Source organism: Salmo trutta, chromosome 16, assembly GCF_901001165.1.
Source record: "Salmo trutta chromosome 16, fSalTru1.1, whole genome shotgun sequence".
NCBI lineage: Eukaryota > Metazoa > Chordata > Actinopteri > Salmoniformes > Salmonidae > Salmo > Salmo trutta.
Window position 1 is genome coordinate 58,229,396 of NC_042972.1, and position 15,247 is coordinate 58,244,642.

The 15,247-nt window shown below is 41.6% G+C and overlaps 1 protein-coding gene across 1 annotated transcript in view; it reads right to left on the reverse strand.

Annotated features, from left to right (window-relative positions):
- Window positions 1-15,247, reverse strand: part of fer1l4 (fer-1 like family member 4) — a 98,875-nt gene that overhangs the window by 41,955 nt on the left and 41,673 nt on the right. The window contains exons 25-30 of the mRNA XM_029695094.1: window positions 15,115-15,239; window positions 12,564-12,698; window positions 5,007-5,180; window positions 4,565-4,675; window positions 1,877-2,038; window positions 1,084-1,255 (exon numbers count right to left, since the gene is read on the reverse strand). Coding sequence (XP_029550954.1) covers window positions 1,084-1,255; window positions 1,877-2,038; window positions 4,565-4,675; window positions 5,007-5,180; window positions 12,564-12,698; window positions 15,115-15,239 — 879 coding nt within the window. The remainder of the gene's footprint in view (window positions 1-1,083; window positions 1,256-1,876; window positions 2,039-4,564; window positions 4,676-5,006; window positions 5,181-12,563; window positions 12,699-15,114; window positions 15,240-15,247) is intronic.

The window sequence follows — 15,247 nt, forward strand, 5'->3', positions numbered from 1 at the left end:
GTGGGATGTTCAAAGTTTCGGATATGTTTTTATAACCCAACCCTGATCTGTACTTCTCCACAACTTTGTCCCTGACCTGTTCGGAGAGCTCCTTGGTCTTCATGGTGTCGCTTGCTTGGTGGTGCCCCTTGCTTAGTGGTGTTGCAGACTCTGGGGCCTTTCAGAACAGGTGTAAATATACTGAGATTATGTGACCCTTAGATTGCACACAGGTGGACTTAATTTAACTAATAATGTGACTTCTGAAGGTAGTTGGTTGCACCAGATTTTATTTAGGGGCTTCATAGCAAAGGGGTGAATACATATGCACGCACCACTTTATTATTTCACTTCACCAACTTGGACTATTTTGTGTATGTCCATTACATGAATTCCAAATAAAAATGTATTTAAATGACATGTTTTAATGCAACAAAATAGGAAAAACACCAAGGGGGATGAGTACTTTTGCAAGGCACTGTATATACTGTATTCTTTACTACCTATTGCATCTTAGCCTATGCCGCTCTGACATTGCTCATCCGTATATATTTTATTCCATTCCTTTACTTAGATTTGTGTCTATTAGGTATTTGTTGTGGAATTTTTAGATATTACTTGTTAGATATTGCTGCACTGTCGGAACTAGAAGCACAGGCATTTCGCTACACTTGCAATAATATCTGCTAACCATTTATGTGACCAATATAATTTGATTTTGATTCATCCCCTGTGGATTTATATCTGCGTTTTCTGTTTGTCTGTTGCCAGTTCGTCCTGTATTGTCAGGTCGTCCCAGCGTGTTTCCTGTTTTCCCTGCTCTCTAGTTTTTTGTTTCTAGCTATTCCGGTTCTGACCTTTCTGCCTGCCCTGACCCTGAGCCTGCTTGCCGTCCAGTACCTGTCGGACTCTGATCTGGTTACAAACCTCTGCCTTTTCGACCTGCCCTTTGCCTGCTCCCTGTGTTATAATAAATTATCTGAGAACTGAACCATCCGCCTCCTGTGTCTGCATCTGGGTCTTATCCTGAGTCCTGATAGGTTTATCTGTAAACAAAATAAGACCTAGGGCAAAAGATAGGACTAACATGCTAGTCACTCGTACCCCAACGTTCAGGCTCCTCCTCATCGTCTCTCCATTCCTCCAGGTTTTTTGGTGCAAATTGCATCAGACTTTGGACCACGTGTGTGCCCACCAGTACCAGCCTGCCAAACGCCCGCTGCTCCATCACAAAGATGGTGAGAGGAGGGTGAAGGTACGTCAGCTCTGGAAGGTCCTATAGGGGGATAAAACAAGAAACTGGAGATCAGGGATGCACAACTCTAGTTGGGGGCTCCCGAGTGGCGCAGCGGTCTAAGTCACTGCATCTCAGTGCTAGAGGCGTCACTACAGACCCTGTTTCGATTCCAGGCTGTATCACAACCGGCCGTGATTGGGAGTCCCATAGGGCGGTGCACATTTGGCCCAGCATCGTCCGGGTTAGGGTTTGGACGTCATTGTAAATATGAATTTGATCTTAACTGACTTACCTAGTTAAATAAAGGTAAAAAAATTAATAGTCCCTTGAGGGCCAGAGTTCTGGCTGTCATTTCTCTATGAGACTTAATTGATCAATTAGTGTCATTGATCGGTATAATTTGGTCTCTGATTAAAATAAGCCAGACGGGGACAAAAACCAGCATACAATCTGATCATCAAGCATCAGACTTTTGCACTCTTACACTAAATGAATGGCTGGACTAAAGGCAGCAAATGTGTCCAACCCCCCTTGAAGTAATCCTTCTGGTCATTTTAGCTGCACAAGTACTCATGTTAATAATTCACATCTAAAACCTGGAGCTACAGTTCAATATTAAACACAGTGGGCCAGTTTTGGCAGTGGAAAATAAGTACTTACCACATCAAAGTGTTTGACAACCTCTTTGAAGTTGGGAAGGACTTGGTAGCCCTCGATTTCCTCTGACTCGATCCTTTGTCCCGCACACTCCATTCTCACTTGAGGCCTCTCCACTTCAAACAGGTTGACCCTCTTCAGGTCTCGCACACCCCAGTACAGCACCTGAACACAATCAATCAAATGTATTTATAAAGCCCTTCTTACATCAGTTGATGTCACAAAGTGTTGTACAGAAACCCAGCCTAAAACCCCAAACAGCAAGCAATGCAGGTGTTTAAGCTAGAGGTCGACCGATTAATCAGAATGGCCAATAAATTAGGGCCGATTTCAAGTTTTCATAACAATCGGTAATCGCCATTTTTGGACACCGATTATGGCCTATTACATTGCACTCCACGAGGAGACTGCGTGGCAGGCTGACTACCTGTTACGCGAGTGCAACAAGGTGCCAAGGTAAGTTGCTAGCTAGCATTAAACTGACCTTATAAAAAATAATCAATCTTAACATAATCACTAGTTAACTACACATGGTTGATGATATTACTAGCTTTTCTAGCTTGTCCTGCGTTGCATATAATCGATGCGGTGCCTGTTAATTTATCATTGAATCATAACCTACTTCGCCAAACGGGTGATTTAACAAGCGCATTCGCAAAAAAAGCACTGTCGTTGCACCAACGTGTACCTAACCATAAACATCAATGTCTTTCTTAAAATCAATACACAAGTATATATTTTTAAACCTGCATATTTAGTTAATATTGCCTGCTAACAAGAATTTATTTTAACTAGGGAAAATGTGTCACTTCTCTTGCGTTCTGTGCAACAGAGTCAGGGTATATGCAGCAGTTTGGGCCGCCTGGCTCGTTGCGAACTGTGTGAAGTCTATTTCTTCCTAACAAAGACAGCCAACTTCACCAAACGGGGGATGATTTAACAAAAGCGCATTTGCACAAATGTACCTAACCATAAACATCAATGCCTTTCTTAAAATCAATACACAGAAGTATATTTTATTAAACCTGCATATTTAGTTAAAAGAAATCCAGGTTAGCAGACAATATTAAACTAAGGAAATTGTGTCACTTCTCTCGCGTTCATTGCACGCAGAGTCAGGGTATATGCAACAGTTTGGGCCGCCTGGCTCGTTGTGAACTAATTTGCCAGAATTTTACGTAATTATGACATACCATTGAAGTCTGTGCAATGTAACAGGAATATTTAGACTTATGGATGCCACCCATTAGATAAAATTCGGAACGGTTCCGTATTTCACTGAAAGAATAAACGTTTTGTTTTCGAAATTATAGTTTCCCGGATTGGACCATATCAATGACCTAAGGCTCGTATTTCTGTGTGTTCTTATGTTATAATTAAGTATATGATTTGATATTTGATAGAGCAGTCTGACTGAGCAGTGGTAGGAAGCAGCAGGCTCGTAAGCATTCATTCAAACAGCACTTTCCTGCGTTTGCCAGCAGCTCTTCGCTGTGCTTCAGCTCTTCGCTGTTGCATATACCCTGACTCTTGAGCTGTTTATGACCTCAAGCCTATCAACTCCCGAGCTAGTTAGCGGGGTGCACGCTAATAGCGTTTCAATCGGTGACGTCACTCGCTCTGAGACCTTGAAGTAGTTGTTCCCCTTGCTAATGCAAGGCTTTTGTGGAGTGATGGGTAACGATGCTTCGACGGTAGCTGTCGTCGATGTGTTCCTGGTTCGAGCCCAGGTAGGGGCGAGGAGAGGGACGGAAGCTATACTGTTACACTGGCAATACTAAAGTGCCTATAAGAACATCCAATATTCAAAGGTATATGAAATACAAATGGTATAGAGAGAAATAGTCCTATAATAACTACAACCTAAAACTTCTTACCTGGGAATATTGAAGACACATGTTAAAAGGAACCACCAGCTTTCATATGTTCTCATGTTCTGAGCAAGGAACTTAAACGTTAGCTTTTTTACATGGCACATATTGCATTTTTACTTTCTTCTCCAACACTTTGTTTTTGCATTATTTAAACCAAATTGAACATGCTTGATTATTTATTTGAGGCTAAATTGATTTTATTGATGTATTATATTAAGTTAAACTAAAAGTGTTAATTCAGTATTGTTGTAATTGTCATTATTACAAATAAATAAATACATAAAAAACAATTGGCCGATTAATCGGTATCGACCTTTTTTGGTCCTCCAATAATCGGTATCGGTATCGGCATTGAAAAATCATAATCGATTGACCTCTAGTTGAAGCACGGTGGCTAGGAAAAACTCCCTAGAGAGGCCAGAACCTAGGAAGAAACCTAGAGAGGAACCAGGCTATGAGGGAGAACAGAACATGGCCAAGAGGTTCAAATGAACACAAGCATCACAGTGGTCTCAACTGACACTAAATAGCACTGAGGCAGCAGCATCACATGACAGGAAACACACTCAACATACTGTAGTACAGCAGCCATCAAAAGGTATTGTGTCCCACATAACATTTTTCAGTGATATAGCTCAGTTGGTGAGCGCTGCGTTAGCAACACCAATGTTTTGGGTTCATATCCCACAGGGATCACATACACATAATACTGTATGCACTCACTGTACTGTATAAGTCACTTTGGATAAAAAGCTTTTATAAAGTGACATATATTATAATGTCATACACATTTTATAGAGGAAAGGTTTTCACCTACTTCTATACGAAATTTCTTCAGTACAGGCCTAACCCCATCTGGGATGATGTAATACTTCTCTTCCTTTAGATACTCAGGCTCCCTGGGGTCCACATCAGCAGGTAGTGATGGCTGGGTAGATAGAGAGGAGAAATAAAGTCAGAATAAGTATACTTTCCCAACCACAGCAGCAATGCTACCTTCGTGGGGCATATATACATCTAAATTATTAATATATTTACCACACCATAAGTGTAAACATAGTGGGTTAATAACGTAGAAGATTGTATTTCTTACTTAGTCTCTATTTGCTTTGACATTCCAATCTCTCTCTCTCTCCCCCTCCATCTCCCCCTGTCCAGTCTCACTCACTCTTTCACTCACTTGCTATATTGTTTTCCTTATAAAGCAGGGCTTCTGACCTTGCTATTTCCATAAGAAATGAATGCTTTAAGTGTCTGACCTCTCCAAATCTTGAGTAGTCCAGCTCTATCAGCTCAAAGGCCGCCAGGAGCTCCCCCGCTGAGGATTTGCCTCGGCTGATGTCAAAGAACTTCAGAACAGGCTTCTTATATGGCTCCTCCACAAACTTCAGCTCCGGCTCAGCGAACGCTCGGCCGAGGGGCTCAGGACTCCCCTGTGACATCGTTAACACAGAGAAATACATGAGACCTGGGTGAAGTGCCTGATGACCACCTGTGATTGCATGTTTTCAACTGATAGTTATTTTTAAGGGATTTTATTGACAAACTGTTATCCTAATTGGATATTAGGATAACTTATTTGGCATCATGATGTCCTGTCATTTTAGGGTCGGCAAATGTCCTTGTATATGCGAAAGATGTAACAGGGTAGAACTGCTGAATTGTCTTGAACCCATAGAGATCCTATTCTAATTCCTAATTGTATGCTTGAACCTGGCTCTTGGCCTGTTGGTTCCCAGGTGTGCCTCGTTGTAATTAAGAACATGGCCCAAGGTATAAATGTTTGTCCGTTTCATTCATTTAGGGGATCCCCTTACTATTTGCAGGCTGGCGTGCCTTGGGAGGACGAGTGCGGCGACTGTGGCCTACACCTGGGATTCTCAAACTTTTTGAGTCCTTTTGTGATAGCAAATTCATCAGAGACCCTTCAGTCATAATCAGTACACAATTCAAGTGACATAAAAATAGCATACAATAAGTTTTACAATGACTTCGGCAGAGTATGGCCAGACAAATCAAGTCTCGGGCCCTGGAAAGAAACATTTTAAAGACCCACCTCTTGACATCAGAGAGAACATTTTGCAGTTTTCAAGCTAATTTCCAGAGATGTTTTGTTGTTGCAACCTTAAAGCTAATACCCTGCAATTCTACACATTTTTCCATGAGGCAAAGAGAAAACTTTGCAGTTTTAAAGCTTAAATTACAGTGCATTTATGTGTTTAAAAAAAAAAATACCCCAGTACTGTGGAAAGCAATATCCCTGTGAGCCTTCAAGTCCCATGTTGCCCAGGGTTAAGAACATAAATGTCACATCCTGACCAGTAATGGGGGTTATTTGTTATTATAGTTTGGTCAGGACGTGGCAGGGGGTGTTCCTAATTCCTAATGTTTTTGTACACTCAGTGTATATTGAGATCTGGCCACGGACCCCTTGCAGTATATTGTACACGGACCCCACTTTGAGAACCTCTGGCCTAGACCAAATCTATGATGAGAACGAATCGTGATTATGTTTATGGCACACCTCCCTAGGTATGTTGTGTTTCATTATTGTTGAGCCAGAAACCATAGTGTTTATTGAAACTTCCTGATATTGAACACTTGAATAGGTTACTTATTGAATACCTGTCTGTGATGAAGTTGATTTGTGATAACAAACTGTAACCTGTTGAACCCAAAGCTATGGTAGTTACTGACAGAGAGAACAAGCTCTGCTTGAGTTGCTCCAGTTTCTATGAATTAAACATGTATTTTTGATATCTGACTGGTAATTCCAACGCTTCCCTCCCTGTGTGAAAGATAACCTGTGTGGTAGAATAGTCCAGAGAACCTCCCACCTCGTGTAAAAAAAAAGGCACGGCTTCAGGAACAGTAAAACCTCAGACACACAGGTAGGATTGTCAAACGTTTTCCTGCCGACAATACTTAGCACTTCTGAACAGAATTTATTTTGTGTTCACACAGCAAAGATCTTGGAGGTCGTCAGCCTTGTTAAAATACTCCAAACCAGAAGGTGGCAGTAGCGTTGTTTGGCAATGCATATCTGTCCGTATTGCTTATGGTCTAGAGCACGTGTCAAACTCATTCGACAGAGGGCAGAGTGTTTTCACTCCTCCCTTGTACTTCATTGATGAATTAAGGTCACTAATTAGTAATAACTCCCCTCACCTGGATGTCTAGGTCTTAATTGAAAGGGAAAGAACTCAAACCAGCAAACACTTGGCCCTCCATGGAATGAGTTTGACACCCCTGGTCTAGAGATTCCAAGCTATCTGAGATAATTTTGCCAAACGTTTAGCTAGCTAGATGAGCAGTGCGAAGTAGAAACAGTAGGTTCGTCACTACCGGGTCGGCACGCAACAAGTACTGCTTTTGTTCTAGCAAGAGAAGGAATGGCCTCCGGCTGTGATAAATGCCTATCGGCAGTCTATCGGCAGTGAGATTCTCTTTGTCTTTTATGCTTTAGGCTATACAAATCCCCCATGTTACATTTGAAGATAGTCGGCAGGATCAGTGACCGGAACACGATAACATTATTGGTTTTAGTAATTCAATTATTTATTGGTAAGGGATCTTTTAGCATATGTATTGGTGCATTTAGTTTTAGTATCCCACCCTGGATAGTCTTAGTTTTAGTGTAACCTCTGAAGCCTGGTATGTTTTTTGGGTAGGTGGGATGGAGGAGTGATAAGGGGCACTCGCCCGGCACTATTGTGGCCGCAATGGCTGTGCCCTCCTCTGCCGTCCCGGTGTATGTAGTGTGTGGCATTACTGCTGGATAAGTACAGTACCAGTCAAAAGTTTGGACACACCTACTCATTCAAGGGTTTTTCTTTATTTTTACTATTTTCTACATTGTAGATTAATAGTGAAGACATAAAACGTATGAATTAACACATGTGGAATAATGTAGTAACCAAAAAAGTGTTAAACAAATCAAAATCTATTTTATATTTGAGATTCTTCAATGTAGCCAACTGGAGGTGTGTTGGGTCATTGTCCTGTTGAAAACAAATGATAGTCTCACTAAGCCGAAACCAGATGGGATGACGTATCGCTGCAGAACGCTGTGGTAGCCATGCTGGTTAAGTGTGCCTTGAATTCGAAATAAATCACAGACAGTGTCACCAGCAAAGCACTCCCACACCATAACAAGTCCTCCTCCATGCTTTACGGTGTTAAATACACATGCAGAGATAATCCGTTCACCCACAACGCATATAAAGACAAGGCGGTTGGAACTAAAAATCTCCAATTTGGACTCCAGACCAAAGGACAAATTTCCACGGGTCTAATGTCCATTGCTTGTGTTTTTTGGCCCAAGCAAGTCTCTTCTTATTATTGGTGTCCTTTAGTAGTGGTTTCTTTGCAGCAATTCAACCATGAAGGCCTAATTTTCATGCAGTCTACTCTGAACAGTTGATGTTGAGATGTGTCTGTTACTTGAACTCTGTGAAGCATTTATTTGGGCTGCAATTTCTGAGGCTAGTAACTCTACTGAACTTATCCTCTGCAGCAGAGGAAACTCTGCGCCTTCCATTCCTGTGGAGGTCCTCAAGAGGTCACCCTGGAATGAGTAGGTGTTCTAAAACTTTTGACCGGTAGTGTATATAGTATGTATAAACTGGAAGTATAAGCCTAAGTGTTGTTGTCCATTAGTTTACTCCAATTAGGGGAGATATGGTAGGGTTAAGGGAAAATAATAATGGAAAAATAATTTTAGAAAATGTATATATGGAGGATTGGAAATGATGCAGACAATTACATTGATTAAAGCCACGATCTATCTGCAACATTGAAGCTGATCTACCCCTTAAAAAACATCTTAGTTAGTTGGTGGTTTACGTGCGGCTGTGCGTTTTTGTTGCTAAAATTACTTTGCTACCTGACAACTTTAAGGTTTTTACTTTTAATCACTGTTTATATTTTTAGTTTTTCCCTCACTCAACTTTTTTTCATTCGACTTTTTCACTCCGGACGCTCTATCTGGACGTGGTTCGTCAGGACCTCCACCAGCCGAAGCTAAGTAGTAACATTAACATGCCTTCTAACTGCAGTCGCTGTACTCATAATATACAGGAGAACGATCGCCTTACGGCGAGGATAGCTGTGCTGCAAGCCCAGCTTCAGACGCAATCGTTAGGCAACGGTAATTTCAGTGTAGGAAAGGATGAAACAGCGTCTGTGCCACCAGTAAGTAGAGATAGTAGTATAAATCACCTAGCACGGTCCCCGCAGCCGGACAACTTTCTCATGGCTTCTGGAGGGGAAATGCTGTAGGAATGCTCAACCGGTGTCGCTCATTCAGCCGACAGTAACTTTCAACTGGTTCTCCCCATTAAGCAGCGAGTCGGAGTCAGAGGCCAAGCCTTCTCTGGTCTCTACTCCTCCTGTTACGGGATCTGAGACGCCGAAGCCTCCAACCATTAGCTCTGACAAATTGAAAACCCTATTCATTGGCGACTCCATTACCTGCAGTATTAGACTTAAAACGAATCATCCAGCGATCATACACTGTTTACCAGGGGGCAGGGCTACCGACATTAAGGCTAATCTGAAGATGGTGCTGGCTAAAGCTAAAACTGGCTAGTGTAGAGAGTATAGGGATATTGTTATCCACGTCGGCACCAACGATATTAGCATGAAACAGTCAAATTAGCTAGAAAGATGTGTTGGCATCGAGTAATTGTCTCTGGCCCCCTCCCAGTTAGGGGGAGTGATGAGCTCTACAGCAGAGTCTCACTATTCAATCGCAGGTTGAAAACTGTTTTCTGCCCCTCCCAAAAGATAGAATTTGTAGATAATTGGCCCTCTTTCTGGGACTCACCCACAAACAGGACCAAGCCTGGCCTGTTGAGGAGTGACGGACTCCAGCCTAGCTGGAGGGGTGCTCTCATCTTATCTACAAACATAGACAGGGCACTAACTCCCCTAGCTCCACAATGAAATAGGGTGCAGGCCAGGCAGCAGGCTGTTAGCCAGCCTGCCAGCTTAGTGGAGTCTGCCACTAGCACAGACAGTGTAGTCAGCTCAGCTATCCCCATTGAGACCGTGTCTGTGCCTCGACCTAGGTTGGGCAAAACTAAACATGGCGGTGTTCGCCTTAGCAATCTCACTAGAATAAAGACCTCCTCCATTCCTGCCATTATTGAAAGAGATTGTGATACCTCACGTCTCAAAATAGGGCTACTTAATGTTAGATCCCTCAATTCCAAGGAAGTTATAGTCAATGAACTATTCACTGATCATAATCTTGATGTGATTGGCCAGACTGAAACATGGCTTAAGCCTGATGAATTTACTGTGTTAAATGAGGCCTCACCTCCTGGTTACACTAATGACCATATCCCCCGCATCCCGCAAAGGTGGAGGTGTTGCTAACATTTACGATAGCAAATTTCAATTTACAAAAAACCCCGACGTTATCGTCTTTTGAGCTTCTAGTCATGAAATCTATGCAGCCTACTCAATCACTTTTTATAGCTACTGTTTACAGGCCTCCTGGGCCATATACAGCGTTCCTCACTGAGTTCCCTGAATTCCTATCAGACCTTGTAGTCATAGCAGATAATATTCCAATTTTTGGTGACTTTAATAGTCACATGGAAAAGTCCACAGACCCACTCCAAAAGGCATTCGGAGCCATCATCGACTCAATGTTTTTCCTCATGATCCTGGACTATCGGACCACCATTTTATTACGTTTGCAATTGCAACAAATAATCTGCTCAGACCCCAACCAAGGATCATCAGAAGTCATGCTATAAATTCTCAGACAACCCAAAGATTCCTTGACGGCCTTACAGACTCCCTCTGCCTACCTAAGGACGTCAGACGACAAAAATCAGTTAACCACCTAACTGAGGAACTCAATTTAACCTTGCGCAATACCCTAGATGCAGTCGCACCCCTAAAAACTAAAAACCTTTGTCATAAGAAACTAGCTCCCTGGTATACAGAAAATACCCGAGCTATGAAGCTAGCTTCAAGAAAATTGGAACGGAAACGGCGTCACACCAAACTGGAAGTCTTTCGACTAGCTTGGAAAGAGAGTACCGTGCATTATCGAAGAGCCCTCACTGCTGCTCGATCATCCTATTTTTCCAACTTAATTGAGCAAATTACGGACTCCTCTTTAAATCTGCGTATTCCTCCAAAGCTCAGTTGTCCTGAGTCTGCACAACTCTGCCAGGACCTAGGATCAAGGGAGACACTCAAGTGTTGTAGTACTATATCTCTTGACACAATGATGAAAATAATCATGGCATCTAATCCTTCAAGCTGCATACTGGAACCTATTCCAACTAAACTACTGAAAGAGCTGCTTCCTGTGCTTGGCCCTCTATGTTGAACATAATAAATGGCTCTCTATCCACCGGATGTGTACCAAACTCACTAAAAGTGGCAGTAATAAAGCCTCTCTTGAAAAAGCCAAACCTTGACCCAGAAAATATAGAAAACTAAATCGGCCTATATCGATTCTCCCATTCCTCTCTAAAAAAAATTGAAAAAGCTGTTGCGCTTCAACTCACTGCCCTCCTGAAGAGAAACAATGTATACGAAATGCTTCAGTCTGGTATTAGACCCCATTCACAGCACTGAGACTGCACTTGTGAAGGTGGTAAATTACCTTTTAATGGCGTCAGACCGAGGCTCTGCATCTGTCCTCGTGCTCCTAGACCTTAGTGCTGCTTTTGATACCATCGATCACCACATTCTTTTGGAGAGATTGGAAACCCAAATTGGTCTACACGGACAAGTTCTGGCCTGGTTTAGATCTTATCTGTCGGAAAGATATCAGTTTGTCTCTGTGGATGGTTTGTCCTCTGACAAATCAACTGTAAATGTCGGTGTTCCTCAAGGTTCCGTTTTAGGACCACTATTGTTTTCACTATATATTTTACCTCTTGGGGATGTCATTCGAAAACATAATGTTAACTTTCACTGCTATGCGAATGACACACAGCTGTACATTTCGATGAACCATGGTGAAGCCCCAAAATTGCCCTCACTGGAAGCCTGTGTTTCGGACATAAGGAAGTGGATGGCTGCAAATGTTCTACTTTTAAACTCGGACAAAACAGAGATGCTTGTTCTAGGTCCCAAGAAACAAAGAGATCTTCTGTTGAATCTGACAATTAACCTTGATGGTTGTACAGTCGTCTCAAATAAAACTAAAGGACCTCGGCGTTACTCTGGACCTGATCTCTCTTTTGACAAACATATCAAGACTGTTTCAAGGACAGCTTTTTTCCATCTACGTAACATTGCAGAAATCAGAAATTTTCTGTCCAAATATTATGCAGAAAAATTAACCCATTCTTTTGTCACTTCTAGGTTAGACTACTGCAATGCTCTACTTTCCGACTACCCGGATAAAGCACTAAATACACTTCAGTTAATGCTAAATACGGCTGTTAGGATCCTAATCTGGACTACAGCCTAAATTACAGTAGCAGCATCAACAAGGACTTAATATTATTCTATTATTTTTCCTTTGCCAATCATTGAAATACTTTCTATACATTTTATGAAGAGACATTCTGTATAATAAATATCAGAACGTCATTCCAGTCTCAGCCTCTTCCCTCCCACCAGCTCTAAGAACCTGTATTGTATGGTTAGGCAAAGCTCCCCATGCTCTGGTTTAAACATGGGGTGGCATAGGATCGGCTACACTTATTTCGCTACCACCTCACATATACAAAAGAGGTCAGACATTTAGCACTCAACCCAGGCAGTAGAACAAATAATTCATAACAACACCAACGTTTACAAAAAGAGCCATACTGGATTCATAGCATAACAGAGTTTACCATTTTGTCGTAATCATAGACATTAATGATGATTACTGGGGGGTCGTCTCTTAATTCGTCCTTACTACCCTCCATGAGGATCTGGTCAAACAGGAGCAGCTCACACCAGGTCGGGGAGAGAGTCTCCTCCATCACCTAAAATACAACCACAAAAAACAACAAAGGAAGTCATGTAGACCTACTGTACATACATGGGTACTTATTTGTGCATGTTTTCATTTCATTAATAAAGACATCATTACTGTATTATTATGGGTACTGACAGACTTCAAACACATAGTCCAAAAGCCAATTGTAAACTACATTGTTCCAGATTGTTCCATTGCATGTGTCACAGGTGATTTCGAAGGTTGAATTGGGATTTTGTTAGTGCACAGACTGTTGCTTTTCTTTGATAATCTATGATAGTAGATCATGATAGTAGATGTAATGGGGAATATTTAAGATGAGTAAAAGTTCATATTCAGTTTAAGAATGATTAACACAATGTTAAGCATATTTGTTTTCCCTTTCTGTAATACACATGATTTCCAGAGTTCTATTTGTGACTCTCAGGGTTGATGTTTACTAGACTCGATGCAGTATGTTATGTATTAAACTAATATCTGTTGATAGCGACTGACGCCAGACTGGCTGTACAAGGACCGAGGACACCGATATGTTATCTAGTATGGGCTATGTGGGACGCTAGCGTCCCACCCGCAGTACAGCCAGTGAAATAGCAGGGTGGCAAATTCAAAACAACAAAATCTCATAATTCAAATTTCTCAAACATACAAGTATTATACACCATTTTAAAGATAAGATACTCCTTAATCTAACCACAGTGTCTGATGTCAAAAAGGCTTTATGGCGAAAGCAAAACATTAGATTATGTTAGGACATCACCTTGACAAGAAAAACCACACAGCCATTTTCCAAGCAAGGAGAGGCGTCACAAAAACCAGAAATACAGCTAAAATGAATCACTAACCTTTGATAATCTTCATCAGATGACACTCCCAGGATTCAATGTTACAAAATACATGTATGTTTTGTTCGATAAAGTTCATATTTATATCCATAAACCCCATTTTACATTGGCACGTGATGTTCAGAAAATATATTCCCACCAAAACCGCCGGTGAATGAGCACATCAATTTACAAAAATACTCATCATAAACGTTGATAAACTTTACAACAGTTATTGAAAGAATTATAGATATACTACTCCTTAATGCAACCGCTGTGTCAGATTTTAAAATAGCTTTTCGGCGAAAGCACATTTTTCAATATTCTGAGTACAGAGCTCAGCCATCAAAGCAAGCTATACAGTTACCCGCCAAGTTCTGGAGTCAACTAAACTCAGAATTAGTACTATAAATCTTCCCTTACCTTTGCTGATCTTCGTCAGAATGCACTCCCAGGACTCCCACTTCCACAAGAAATGTTTGTTTTGTTCGAAATACTCCATATTTATGTCCAAATACCTCCTTTTGTTCGTGCGTTCAGGTCACTAATCCAAAGGCATAACGCGAGAGCGCAGAACCAGAGACAAAAAGTCAAATAGTTCCATTACCGTTTATAGAAACATGTCTAACGATGTTTACAATCAATCAATAGGGTCTTTTTAACATAGAACGTCGATAATATTCCAACCGGACAATAGCGTAATCATTACAGAAGAAAAATAAGGAGCGGCGCGCCAAACTTGCCTGCGCAGTAAAAAACTCCCTGCTCCCAGGCAGTCCACTGATTGACTGAGCTCCTATTCTCTGCCCAGTAACAGTAGACGCATGAAACAAGTTTCTAAAGGCTGTTGACAGCCAATGGAAGCCTTATGAAGTACAACATGACCCCACAGACACCGTAGTTTGAACAGGGATTAGATAGAAGAACTACAAGTCACTTCCTGGTTGGATTTTTTCTCAGGTTTTTGCCTGCCATATGAGTTCTGTTATACTCACAGACATCATTCAAACAGTTTTAGAAACGTCAGAGTGTTTTCCATCCAAATCTACTAATAATATGCATATCCTACCTTCTGGGCCCGAGAAGCAGGCAGTTTAATTTGGCCACGTATTAATCTGAATTTCTGAATACTGCCCCCTGTCACCAATGACCTTGTGTGATTCTGTAGCAGCTGGCAAAGTCGTCAGTGTCTTTTGTTTTGATTGTGTTCAAGCCTCTCGGGCTGATGTTTACAGAACATTGGTACTGTGAGATTAAAATATAAGGGTCGGCTGAGAGAAGGCGAGTTAGACATTTTCTCTGCTTCAGTGCTAGAGGTGTCTCCCTGTTGCAACTTGTATTAAACCAGGTTGATTTATGATTGACAATATATTTTGTTCACCTGAATATCCCCTTTACAGTAGATCATGATAGATCATTTATATGATAGTAAACTGTTCAATTCTTCCTGTATTCTGTCTGGCCATCCTATAGTTGTTTAACTTTCCACTGTATATTATCTTCTATCCCAGAAGTATATGAACTCCATTCCTCCCATTGAAACCCACATGGTACTCTAGTGGTGGGTTAACAAGTGCCTCCAGTTTGTGACTCACTCACCCGTGAGACCTGGCATTGTGTGGAGAACACCACCTTGGTGAAGGGGTCAGACAGTCCATTGTCATCTGCTGCCACGATGCCACGCGCCTGGTAGATATGGGCACGCAACTGGAAATAGCGGCTGTCTGGAAAT